Source organism: Capronia coronata (assembly GCF_000585585.1).
Source record: "Capronia coronata CBS 617.96 chromosome Unknown acBCG-supercont1.3, whole genome shotgun sequence".
In the NCBI taxonomy this organism is placed as follows: domain Eukaryota; kingdom Fungi; phylum Ascomycota; class Eurotiomycetes; order Chaetothyriales; family Herpotrichiellaceae; genus Capronia; species Capronia coronata.
Genome location: NW_006912895.1, coordinates 1,816,819 through 1,829,282, shown reverse-complemented (window position 1 = coordinate 1,829,282; position 12,464 = coordinate 1,816,819). Strand labels below are relative to the sequence as shown.

Below are 12,464 nucleotides of genomic sequence, written 5' to 3'. Positions count from 1 at the left end.
TAGATTGTTACTTCTGTTCTTTTCCACAATCGCATGTGGCACGTTGGCATACTTTGTGCCCTACGTATATACAACAGGTGGCTCTTCATCCTTCCGCTCTCAACGTCCTCGTCTGGACCCAGGTAGCAGCGAAGCTACGAGGCGTCGAGAATACCACTCGCAAGGACTCGATCCTCTCCTATCACAGGCACTTTCCCTTCCAGCTTCGGAGCTGTTCTATTGCGATGGCGCGGACCGCACTTGATGACATCCGGCTGTGTGCGTGTCTCAGAGTCACACTTTTTCTCTGTCTCAATCTATATGCCGGCTCAACCTTCGCGCAAAGTGACGACGGAGGTGCCGCCACCGGCGTCGAGCCAGGAGACATTGGATCGGACCCTGACTCGCAGAGCTCGACCGACGCGGGAGCCGCGGGACCTGATACGGGCGCGGTGAACCTCAGCCGAGGAGCGACAATTGCGATCGCAGTTGTGGTCAGTGTTGTGGTTGTTTTGGGCAGTGAGTTCTGGACCCATTTCCTCTATCATCGGGTTCAAGAGAAACGAGATGCTAATATTGCCTCACTTTTCTTCTCGGTTGCGTGCAGCCACGCTTACAGTCCTGTATTTCCTGGCCAAGAAGAGACAGTGGAAAGTCAAGGAGGGACTACGTCGGTCGGCACGCAGAGTCGGCAGCGCCGTCAAGGCCGTCACTACACCGCTGACACCCAAGAGGATGAATTTTCCTCGATCGTCTACTGCTACGAGGAAGGGAAGATATCTTGGAAACAATACTGGCGGTTTGTTGCACAAGAACGGCACTCATGCTCTGGCGGAGGATGGTCACGGGGCGAGAAGTCATACAGGCCGTTCGGGTGGAGGGATGCATGATGTTGAAAAGGGCTTGCCTGTCTCGGCCGTTCGGGTGGAGAGCGAGACGGAGAGCGTCAATAGCGAGACACGGACTCAGACCCAGCATCAGGGCGAGAGAAAAGATGGCTCGAGACCTCGGCCGTCGAAAGTTGAGATTCCGTCCTCGTCGTTTGAGATGGATTCTATCCCGAAGACACCGGTATGGAAGAAGGTGTTTGGAAGATAGTTGGGCAGACTAGCTGGAAGGTGGAATGAAGGTACTGTGCTATGCAGACGTGTCAGAGAGGGGGTCAATGAGGGATCGCATGTGGGCCAAGATGATTCGAATTGAGGTGGTCAGAGGATATAGGGACTATAAATAGTCCATCGCTTTGGTAGGCAACCCGGCCGGTATAGTCCTCGGCAGACCTGTGAACAGACGGGTGGGCCGAGTGCTGTTCTGGCTTTCACCTGGTGTTCTCCAACATGTTCTCTACCAGTCTAACTCTTGCCGCTGCCTCTTGCCGTCACTCATATAGACTAGATGTAGTGCCGAAACGTAATTCTGCCGGTAGAGAGTCCTCCTATCGAGAGCCGAATGCCGGGACCTTGGATGTATAAAAGTCATGGGCCATCAGCAGAACTGGCTGGCGGGTTCCATAATCTATCTTACAACTGGCATCACAGCGAGTGGATTTCTGTGGCAACCACCGAGTGACCATGACGTCCAAGGCTTCCTTTGGCGTGCCGCCCGGTGCGATCGCAAAGGTTCACATCATCGACTCGGGTTTCCGACTCTCTGGTATGGCGACAAGCTGCTTGCTTACTCCAGCCATGGAGAATTTTGACACAATGCCTCCTCTTGGATCGTGGTGCTTCCTTGTGGAGAGCTCGACTGGACGGAGAGTGCTGTTCGACCTTGGCGGCCCTTCCGATATCAGCTCTTTCGCACCTTCTGTGGCCGGCGCCGTCCAGCAACTTGGCGTTACAGTGGAAGGATCGAAGCCTGTTGCAAAGATTCTCGGGGAGAATGGCATCGACCCTGCTCGCATCGACAGTGTGATCTGGAGGTATGGACTTCATCCGAGCCGTTACTTGTCTGACTCCTTTTTTTTTTTTTTTTGAGACTGACAACAACACCTAGCCATGGACACTGGGACCACGTCGGGGACATCACGGCTTTCCCATCCACAACAGATCTGATTGTCGGTCCTGGCTTCAAAGAAGCCTATTGTCCTGGCTACCCAACGAAGTCAGACGTGGAATTACCAGAAAGCTGCTTCGAGTGAGTCGGACGACCCTGGCTAGGTTAACTTATGCAGAAATTCGAGGTATGCTGACCGATATCTCGACAGAGGTCGAACTGTGCGAGAGGTGGACTTCTCGTACAACGAAGCAGAACTCAAAGTCGGTGGTTTTCGCGCCGTGGACTTTTTCGGCGACGGCTCTTTCTTTCTACTCGACACGCCTGGTCACGCTGTTGGTCACCTAGCGGCTCTTGCACGAACGGCGTCCGATCCTGACACCTTCATCTTCATGGGCGGCGATCTGTGTCACCATGGCGGAGAAATCAGGCCTTCACCTCATCTTCCCATTCCGGCGGAGGTGCGCCTTTCAGTGTTTGACCCCTTCCGTTCCCATGATGGGGCCCTCTTTCGAGAGTTGAACGTCAAGCGTGGCCGCAAGCCCGATGAGCCTTTCTTTGACCCCGTCCTCACGGTCGATTTTCCTAGGGCGGTACAGACGATCAAGGAGGCCCAGGAGTCAGACGCACAGAGCGACGTGTTCTTTGTGTTCGCTCACGATATGTCGATGTGTGATGTGGTTGATTTCTTCCCGAAGTCGGCGAATGACTGGAAACTCAAGGACTGGAAGCAGAAAGCGCTGTGGGGCTTCCTTGCGGATCTGGCACCAGCAGCCAAGTCTGGTCCATGAGACGGTCATGCAGAGTTATCCTGTAAAGAGAATGCGGACAATGTAGATGATTGGGACCACTCATCCTGTCGGGGAATCGTGGTCGCCGTTCAATTTCTCGGCCGTTCGGCAGTCAGGGAAGTCTCTTGTGCCGACTGCCGCAAGGCTCCTTAGGCTCAGGGGCTAGGGAGCCTCAACCGACTATCCTATCGGCAAAGACTTCTACATCAACAAGCTCACAATCACAGTTAGTAATGATAGTCTTGTTGGAATTGCTTCGGCTGATCCACCTTCGATCTTGAGGAATAGGCACGGCTTTGATGGCCGTGGGATGAGTCTGGGTTGGGGCTGACAAATGGAAGCACTGTCGGTACACTTTGGACTTCTGTCATGCCGCCGAACAACCCTTCACATTTCCCCCTCCGTACATACCTTAATACCGAGCAGGTGCTACGACGCTACGAGATTCAACCGAGCTCACTGTTGACTCATCACTCTCTGGTCTGAGGAATAGACCGAGTAGTCGCAGTTGTTGCCATCAATGCCTCTTCGGGATCGGGCGAGTGTCGTCTGTACCCAGTGCCACTCTCGCAAGGTACTACACACCACAGATACACTGTGATAGTATACACGGTCACTGAATGTCGCGCAGATAAAATGTGATCTACAAACGAGCCCCGACGGGGTCTGCAAAAGTTGCCGACTCTCGGGCCAGCCATGCATGTCAGTTGTCTCCAGCGCCTGAGGGAGGGAGGCTCATGGCATGCTGACGACACTTCATCTCACAGACAACGCAGTGGAGTTCGGAGACGACGACATATGACAAAGCCTCAGGGCATCAGCCGTCGGCTTAGCCAAGATCAACCGGTTCTTGAAGGTGATCCTCGGTTCTCTGTCAGGACTGATCCCCAGTCAATCGCATCAACTACCCAGCCTAGGAGCAGCAGGGCTACAACTCCCACACCCCAAAACAATGCCTTTGTCAGCCACTGCTCCATGATACAGCTAGATGGTCCTGCGGACGTACCGACTGCTGACAACGCGGCTTCTGACTCATTACAAGATGCTGTCCTACGAGTCACGCAAGCTACAGAAGTCCCAAAGCCTGCGTTGCTCAGAGCCAGGGTGGACGCTTACATGGCGCACATCTTCCACCACTGTCCAGTAGTGGATCCAAGTGAGCTCTCAGGAGATGGTCTCTCCGTATTATTGCAACAAGGGCTTCACATGGTGGGTGAGCTCATACGGCATGACGCCAGTGGACCTAAGAACTCTCACCAACTTTACCAGAAGTTGAAGTTGCTTCTATCCATTAATTACGAACAAGACTGTGTGCAGATTCTGAAGACTCTCTGTCTCATGTCATGCTGGGGTGGAAAACCCTCTACCCCCGTGAGTCTCGACGGACCGGGAAAGTGGACAGGGCTCGCAATACAGCTTGCTGTACAGATGGGCTTGCATAGGGAAAGTACTTATACAAGACGGACAAATGCAGGATGTTTGCGACGAACATTCTGGCAACTTTACGTCTGTGATTCTCCTCCTCCAAACTGAATCTTGTTCTGACCTGGCACCCTAGAACAACGACACTCTGCAGGTTGCCTGCTGGGGCCGCCCTCCACTATTGAGGCACACCGATTTCGACGTCAAACCTCCAACATCAGAGGACTTCGAGATTCCTGATACGCAGTCATCCGTTTTCATCCAAGTCACCATGCTGTGCACCATTATGACTAGCATATCCGAAGTATATATGCAAAGACAACATATCCAGCAAGCGGAGCTGACGAGCATCGATGTCGCCTTGTGCGACTGGGTGAAAAGCCTCCCGGACGACCTTAAGCTATACAATGCGAATGGTCGAAGACTGGCCTACTATCGTCCGGTGTCGGAGATGTATATCCAGTACTTTGTCGCCATTGTGATGAGTCAGATGCTGAGGCACAAGGAGAGAGACAGGCCGTGGCGCACATCCATCCCATCGCGCCTAGCTGCGTCTTGCGCTACTGCTCTTTACGATGAGATATATTGTCGGGAAGACACGGTCTATCTCCTTCCAAACCATGGATTCTTTTGCTTGGCCATTTCGCTTCCTCTACTCTGTCACCGTCCTCAGTCTGACCTGAGGAGGGAAATGCGCAAGAGCGAGATAGCGGTTATTCGCTCTGTTTTGAATAGCATGCGAGACAGGTACGGCGATGCATCTATGGTGCTAGGCAAGATGGAAAAGTTGCACGATACCATCGAGCGATCCTCACGATCAAACGAAAGCCCTGATGCTACGCTGTCAGAAATCCAGGGAGCTTGTATACATGCTAAGGAGTTGTTTCCCTTTCCTACCGACTTCTGCAGCGACATGAGCCTGCTGGAACTTGTCGCTGCAACCGATCCCGATCAACAGGCTCCGGTGACCGACTACCCTCCGCTGCCGGACGAGCACACCGAAAACACCTTATTTGGATACAGTTTCGTGGATCTTTTCGAGCTGGAACTTCCTTCTTTCAACTTTATGGAGGGCGATGAATCCCCTTTCACATTCCACGCATAGTGGCCTTCCGCACGAATTTTGGGAAAACCAAGCACGTTAGCTCAGTCATCAAGTTAGGTATCAGAGAGCCTTAGTATTCTTCTTCAAGAATTTCTTGTCTTTAATGTGATACGTCGAAATATACCCTTCCTACCTAGGTAGGCAGTGAAGGGGAGTTCTGCACAGAGTAAAGGACCAGGATGAGTAAGATACCTGGGTGCTATTAATAGTAGCCGAGTCAAACCATGATCTCATTTGCATGCTATACCCTTTTGAGAAAACGCCCTCATCATAACATGTTGCTTTTGTCTTCACCCTCTTCTCGAAATGTCTCCCATTCTTCCCATGTTGAAGAGTGTGAAATGTCAGCAGCCCACAACACCTATATGGCCAGAGGGTGTCGAATTCAGCCGCGCCTTTGTGGCTTCGGCGTATGATGACGCCTGCAGTTTCCGCAGAGAGGAGGAGGAGGAGGAGGAGGAGGAGGAGGAGGAGGAGGCAGTCTATGATTGCGATTTTGCCTATGTCTTCTACAGGTATGGCTTTCCATTCTACTCTTGCCAATGCCAGCAGCTGAAATTTGCATTCTCCGTCTAGGTATACCAATCTGATTCTTGCCGTTGAGAAGGGCGTTCAATCATTGTTCGGTAGGAAGGTCTCGTCCACGAAGCTTGTCTATGGAGTTGCAGATACTCCTGGTCTGGGTCGGTACTACTACTGATATAGGTAACTTGCGAGGCTTGGACGTTGGAAGGTGGGCCAATTTTACGTTGGGGGAACAGTGCAATCATCAGGCTTCAGGTTTTCCATGATTGCAAGGGAGCTGATATGGCGGGAGGGCGGAGTGCCACCTATGCTACTCTATACCAGTCTTCCTGTTAAGCAGGTACCCAAGTTTCATTAATTCTTGCTTCAATGTTGTCTGTGGCCGAACGAGGCAGTGCATGAGGAAGGTGGGAGGCGAAGAAGACCAAGACTTAGACCACGCGAGGACATGCCCTCCCAGGCTGGTCCAGTGGTCCCCGACCAGCTTTCCTTCCTTTTTCTCTCAACTTCATTCTTCCATTCTACAGCCATTGCGTTGATCTCCAGAGGAATTGAAAGCCTGGTCTACAAGGGCTATCCGGCGGTGACCATCGATGCCACAAGGATTTCAGACCTCACAAGCGTTCTAATTACATGCACATCCTCCCTTACCCTGCTTTGACACTGTTACTGTGCCAGAATCATGGCCGAAGGTGCAGCAACATCTGTCAAAGCTCTGCTCCGTGGAGCTGTGCAGGCTTTGCATGACTCAGACACAGTCTCTTCCTCCGACGATGCTGCCCTCGAACCTGACCCTAGGGGTGGCGTTGACAACCCTGCTGACGATTTGAACGATCCTCAAACTCCCTCAGCCGTTTCAGTCTCGATCTCGGTCGACGAGACACCAGTTTCCAAAAAGTTGGCCCAAGATCGAGTGAGCTTAGGTATATCAGAGCGAGTTTCTCCTGCAGGTCCCAAATGGTATCAAACTGCGCACACCTTCAAAAACGAGGTCGGCCGAGTGGGGTTTTCCTTCATGCCTGCAAATCTCAGAGCCGCAACCGGAAAAGGCCTGAATGAAAAGCAGCCCACAACTGAGCCATTCCGACCTCGGAATGAGGCCAACGCGCGTCAACATTCTGCGTCAAAGTCCATCCCATCCGGAAGGTGGTCTAACCTCCAAGATACGGATATAGCGTATTCGAACTAACGAGCTACATCTAGGAAGCCATACTGTCTTCCACACCAAGTTGACCAACGTAGCTTGGACGACCCTTCCTCAAACCCCAACGAGTGCAGTCAGTCAGAGAGGAACCTTGAAAATGCTGTTGCTGTGGATATCTCACTTGCCCTGAACAACGCGCGAGACGAGAAACAATTCCTGCATGGCCAAGGGTGTCACACATCTGAAAATAACGACATTCAATCAGCAGAAAAGGAGGGCCTAGAAACCCAATGCAGTGAGACACCGTCGTTACCAGAGGTCGTCCTCCAAGCAGATGAGTCTGGAAATGAACAGGCGCCAATTTACTTCAAGAAAACCATGGCCGCTGGCTCACCTCGGCAGGGACAAGCGGCGGCAGAAGGGCACAAATCCGCCACTGTGATCGCACAGGACTGTGATGTTGGATTCCAAACTCCATCTCCAGCCGCTGCTGTCAAACACCGTCAAAGAGTTGCCGGTCAAGCACCCGTTCACACGTCTAGAGTTTCTAAGAATCAAGTACAAGCCCGAGGACGACAAACGCAGTCCCATACGTCCGGATTCGGACCAACACATGCCGATGCCAGTGTGCAACAACCCTCCGAGGAGGATCTGTTATACATCCTGATGGCACGTGCAAGAGATACAGCCGTGGCCATGGACAAGTTAGCACAACTTGAAGAGCAAAACAGGCATCTCACACAAGAAAATGAGCTTAGGGCTCGAGCCCTCGAAGAAGCCATGACTGCCCAGGACCAAAGTGTGCAGCAGCAGGAGATCCTGAAGAAAGCCTTGGAAGGGTTCAAAGAGAAATACCACAAACTAAAGAAGTGGGCACTCGAAGCCAACAAAGATTGTGAGTTTCTACAAACCAAGGCCATGGGAATCAGAAAATCACTCAGTGGTTTGGCCCAGGACCGGGACGAAGTCTTTGCGCAACTGAGGGATGCTCGAGGAGCTTCTGGGGAAGTTTCCAGGCAAATGAAGAATATACGATCTGAGGTTTGCGACCTCAACACTGTCGCTCGGACAACTGTTTCCACGATTGATCGGATGGATGGACTCCTCTTGGCTCAAACAGAACACTTACGAAATGAAAAGCAAAAATGTCGCAAGCTCGAGACCCATATAGTGCTGCTGGAGCATGAGAGGAACAAACAAGATTCGCGGCAGCATAGCCAAAGTCAACTGCTGAACGAGACTCTACAGAGCATGGCCAATCAATTACACAATCTCACAGTCAGGACGACCGACGCAGATGCCGAGAAAGGTCATGTCATGAAGTGCCAAACGATGCTTCAAACACTCCTTGATACAGGTGTGTCCATCAATACCGACATAGGCTCACTCAAAGACGCCTTACAATCGGTACATGAGCTTTCCATTGCGAACGCAAACTCCACTTCCGAGGCTTTCCACACAGCCATTGAGGCTCTCAAGGAACAGTTACAACAGGAAAAGTCGGCACAAGCAGCCGCATTACTTTCACAGGTGCAGTCAGGTCACACGGAACTCATCCAAGCAAGAGAAAAGATTGCTGCTTTACATGAAAAGTCAAAGCAGATGGACAGAGTCCTTGAAGTCCTTGGGAATGGCAAGAGTATTGCAGAGAGCCGGGAACAGTTTATGCAAACCAACGTCGAAAAGCTCATCGCAGCTTTGTCTGAAAACAAAGAGACTACCAAGAAGGAGTCCACCGAGCTTGAGGACAGGCTGAGTTCTCTGTTGACCAAGTGGCAGTCGGCCTGCTCTCAATTGGCAGAATGCAGGCAACAAAAGGAGGAGAAGCTGAGTGAAATCGAAGAGTTGAAGATCGAGCTGCTCACAGGACAGAAGAATCAGAAATCCCTTCAGCAAGAGCTCAAGGAGGTCAAAGAACAGATAAAACAAGTCCAAATGAATGCGGAGCACAACAGGAAGGAGGATGTATGATGCAAGTTTCTAGAAATGTGATCGACGCTAACGAGCCTTAGGCGGACCGGATGGAACTGCAGCTTCGCCAATTGCAGGACGAGTTGCACCAGGAGCATGATAAACAGACCGCGACAGAGGAAGAGATCGGTCGCTTGAAGAGGGAACAGTTTGAAGACAAGCGAAACCTTGAGATATCTGAAGCCGGGAGAAAAGCAGGCGTCGCTGAAGGACAAAGGTTGCAGGGTCAGGTCATGGAACTGGAAGCGAAATTGACAGCTACCCAGCAGAGCAAGGAGAGGTTGGATCAAGCGAGCAAACTGTTGGAAGAAAAAGCTGCTGAAGTCACCAAACTGAAGCAGTGCCTCAAGGAGTTTGAGACCCTAAAGGAGGATCTTATCGCACAACGACAACAGATCCGCGACAAGGACTTGGAGATTCAAGCCTTTACGGACCAAGTACAACAATTGAAACAGACTTCGGCACAGCTTGAGGAACAGATACAAGAGCAACACAAATTGGCGGAGGAGAAGAGCATGCTGGAGAAAGAGATCGCCTCGGCGCGACAGGAACTCAACGAGATGGCGGATATGAAGAATGACCTCCACCAACGGGATGCGACCATCTCTGAATTAGGATCGATGCTCACCCTCGCTCAGAAAGCGGCGGCTGAGGGGAATGAACTCCGAGGCCAATGCACTTCGTTGACGGACAGGGTTCTTGCCCTTACAGCAGACCTTGAGGGCTCTCGAAAAGAGAATGAACAAGTCGTGTCTCTTGGGAAAACCCTGCAAGCTAGGGAGGAGGAAATCGTGCAACTGAAACAGAGGCTTGACCTTTCCGAGGCACAATCCAGCGAGCTTTCCGGTGTCAAAGAAACGCTACAGCACAAAGAGGAGGATATTGCAAACCTTCAGCAGCAGATCCTGAACCTCGAGGGTGCAGTGTCCAACGCTCGACTTGATCAGCAGATGAGTCTGATCGAAATCCCGCGAAGAGTCGCAGATCGAGCTGGCAGCGGCAATGGCACTTCCAACAATGGTCTACTTCAGGCGTCTGCCGCCGGAGTAGCGCATGCATTAGGCTCCAGTGATCAAGCCGCTCATGTTGTACTGCCACATCAACTGACCGGTGTTTCTGTGATCGTGCCAGAAACCCAGTTGGATGCTCACCCAGATTGTGGAGGTGCCAAGATCGATGCTGCAGCGCAGCGGTCGCCATCCCAAGAAGACTCCACGTCGGAACTGAGTGAGTATACGAGCAACGTGTCCGACCTTGAACATAGCGCCAACAATGTTGTCCGGAAGAAACCAAAGACAAGCCACGTCCATAAGCCATTACAGACGCCGCGGCAACGGGACGGTGAGCCTCCAGCCCATCCCCAAATCACGGGGCGAACTCCTTCCAGCTCCTATGGGTCTTTGAACGACCAGATGTTGCTGGACCAGGTCACGCACAGGGAATCTCAAGCAGGTGACTTTCAAAGCCATCTGTCTGAGTCTGAGGAAGACCAGAATGGAGACAATGGTGCTAACAGCGACCAGCACCATAGTGTGCTCTGGGGTCGGACTCTGTCGAAGTCGGGCCGAAGTCCGAAGGGATTGAGAAGTGGTCCTCAGACACGGACGCGGGATTCGACGCCGTTTCCAGATCCCACTCCAGAACTCCGTCCCCACCGAGAATCCACCCCTGCAGTCATGCGAGAACGGTACCAGCCGAATTCTGCAGCCAAACGACGGGTGGAGCACGACGATGAAAGGGATGTACATCAGGAGCAGTCAAGACGACTCAAACGCAGACCAGCCAATCTGGAAATAAGACCTCCGCGTGCTTCAACGCCAAAGTCTCAAGGAGGGGACCAAGCTGCCTCGAGAGTGACTCTCAGTTTTCGGAAGAGCAGTAGTGTCATAGGTACGAATGCTCCAGCGCCAGGAAAGAGCCAACGAACATCCAACCCAGCTAGGAGAGGCTCCCGGCAGGACAAATATAGCAACAGATTCGCGGCATAGGCGACCAGGAGTTCGAGATGGGGATTTGATGGGGGAGGCAATGCAGGAGAGAGGATCCGGGTGGAATGTGGTACTCCGATGTGCGCTTGATTTATTGCTTGAAAATGGAGATGTCGCGGCTATGAGAGGTCTCCAGCATATAAAAGACGCTGTCTACATGACACAAGAGTCGAAAGAGATTGCAGGTTAGGTGAGTGGGATAAGTACATGGTGTAGGTAAACACTCAGGGGCGCCCGCTAGGGCTAGGCGGGCTAGGCGTTAGACTGATGCTGATGTGTATCTGGCAGCTGAGATTCATATACTAGTACGTAGTATCACGAACCTGAAAGGCGTTGAATCTGATGAATTACTAGTACCATCCGAAGGACTATCAAAGTACAGTTGTGCAGGCGCGCGAGACTTGATGTCCCTTCAACCTGGCCGCTGACAGTGCCAAGACCTGATGTGGAGTCACGTGCTAAGAATAGGTCGCACTGTGACACTGCATACAGAGGTATACTCTCGCTCCGATCAGTTCTTTCAACCATGAGTACTGTTGGCCCTGCTGTTTGGACTTCGTCTTGAGCAGCTTTGATTTCGAAGGTATATATACTGCACATGACAATATTAGAATTCACCGAAACCAGAACTTGCACTGGCGCCGAAAGTACAGGTTGTAAAACCCTTATATCGATCATGTGACTCGACCACCAAGGCATCCGGAGTGCGCTCCTGAGCCCCGAGTTCGGACAGCAAAGCCGCTTTGCGCACTTCCAAGTTTCGTACTCCGTACCTACCTGTTCGTACCACCTCACGCGAGCGACACCGCATCAACCCCCCGCCAACTCCAGTGCTCCCGCTTTTTGTTTAGCTCAAATTCACCTTTCATGGACCTCGTCATGGACACACTGAGCTCATCGCTGCCAGTTAAAAGACAGCCAATGGTCAACTCGGTTGGTAGGTAGAGAACAGGCGTCAAACAAAGAACCTGACAGCAACACGCGCAAGATGGCTGGTGGGGAGGATAACTCCGCACCCCTGCGCTTCTGGGCTTCGTTCCTTTATCGTCGCATCGTGATTGGCCAACTTCATGTTTGATTCACCAAAGAAGATGACACGATAACTCCAAGGGGTGGGATTGTATGGTAGGCATAGCCTGTCGAGCGTGGCTATTACTCGACTTTCATGACCGATCAGAACAAGGAGGAGGCACAAGGGGTGTTGCTTGCAAAGGGTCCTTATGGTATATCCGCCTGGCGCGAGTTCAGGAAGGTTTGCGAGGCCCACCGAGAGCCTGGCGACACCCACCTGGATCGGGTTGATGATACTGCGAACAAGTGCGCTCTTTTTAGGCTCTTAGCCGACCCCAATAATCCCACTGGGAATATTGCCGAGACTTGGGAGCCTGCCATGCACGAAGCGGACAACACAAGCTGACGGGCCACCGATTCCTTGGTCGGAGAGAACCAACAAGCGGTTTCTTGTGTCTAGAATTGCACGTTCTGCCTTCTTATATGCGCTCGCTGTTTCTTCTTAATATGGGGTTGGCGATCACACCACCACC

The 12,464-nt window shown here is 52.0% G+C and overlaps 5 protein-coding genes across 5 annotated transcripts; all 5 read left to right on the top strand.

Moving 5' to 3' along the window:
• Positions 1-224: 224 nt before the first annotated feature.
• Positions 225-1,077, top strand: A1O1_03976 (uncharacterized protein; the record flags this gene model as incomplete). Its single annotated transcript, XM_007724875.1, has 2 exons — positions 225-498; positions 587-1,077. 2 exons carry the CDS (start codon positions 225-227, stop codon positions 1,075-1,077), a joined length of 765 nt encoding a protein of 254 aa, XP_007723065.1.
• A 473-nt stretch (positions 1,078-1,550) lies between these two features.
• A1O1_03975 (uncharacterized protein) lies at positions 1,551-2,765 on the top strand (the record flags this gene model as incomplete). Its single annotated transcript, XM_007724874.1, has 3 exons — positions 1,551-1,900; positions 1,975-2,115; positions 2,186-2,765. The coding sequence occupies 3 exons, from the start codon at positions 1,551-1,553 to the stop codon at positions 2,763-2,765; spliced, it is 1,071 nt and encodes a 356-aa protein (XP_007723064.1).
• Positions 2,766-4,103: 1,338 nt separating this feature from the next.
• Positions 4,104-5,292, top strand: A1O1_03974 (uncharacterized protein; the record flags this gene model as incomplete). The annotated part of the gene is made up of 2 exons (XM_007724873.1): positions 4,104-4,136; positions 4,324-5,292. 2 exons carry the CDS (start codon positions 4,104-4,106, stop codon positions 5,290-5,292), a joined length of 1,002 nt encoding a protein of 333 aa, XP_007723063.1.
• Positions 5,293-6,499: 1,207 nt separating this feature from the next.
• A1O1_03973 (uncharacterized protein) lies at positions 6,500-8,932 on the top strand (the record flags this gene model as incomplete). The annotated part of the gene is made up of 2 exons (XM_007724872.1): positions 6,500-6,963; positions 7,021-8,932. 2 exons carry the CDS (start codon positions 6,500-6,502, stop codon positions 8,930-8,932), a joined length of 2,376 nt encoding a protein of 791 aa, XP_007723062.1.
• Positions 8,933-8,982: 50 nt separating this feature from the next.
• Positions 8,983-10,920, top strand: A1O1_03972 (uncharacterized protein; the record flags this gene model as incomplete). The annotated part of the gene is made up of 1 exon (XM_007724871.1): positions 8,983-10,920. One exon carries the CDS (start codon positions 8,983-8,985, stop codon positions 10,918-10,920), a length of 1,938 nt encoding a protein of 645 aa, XP_007723061.1.
• Positions 10,921-12,464: the final 1,544 nt, after the last annotated feature.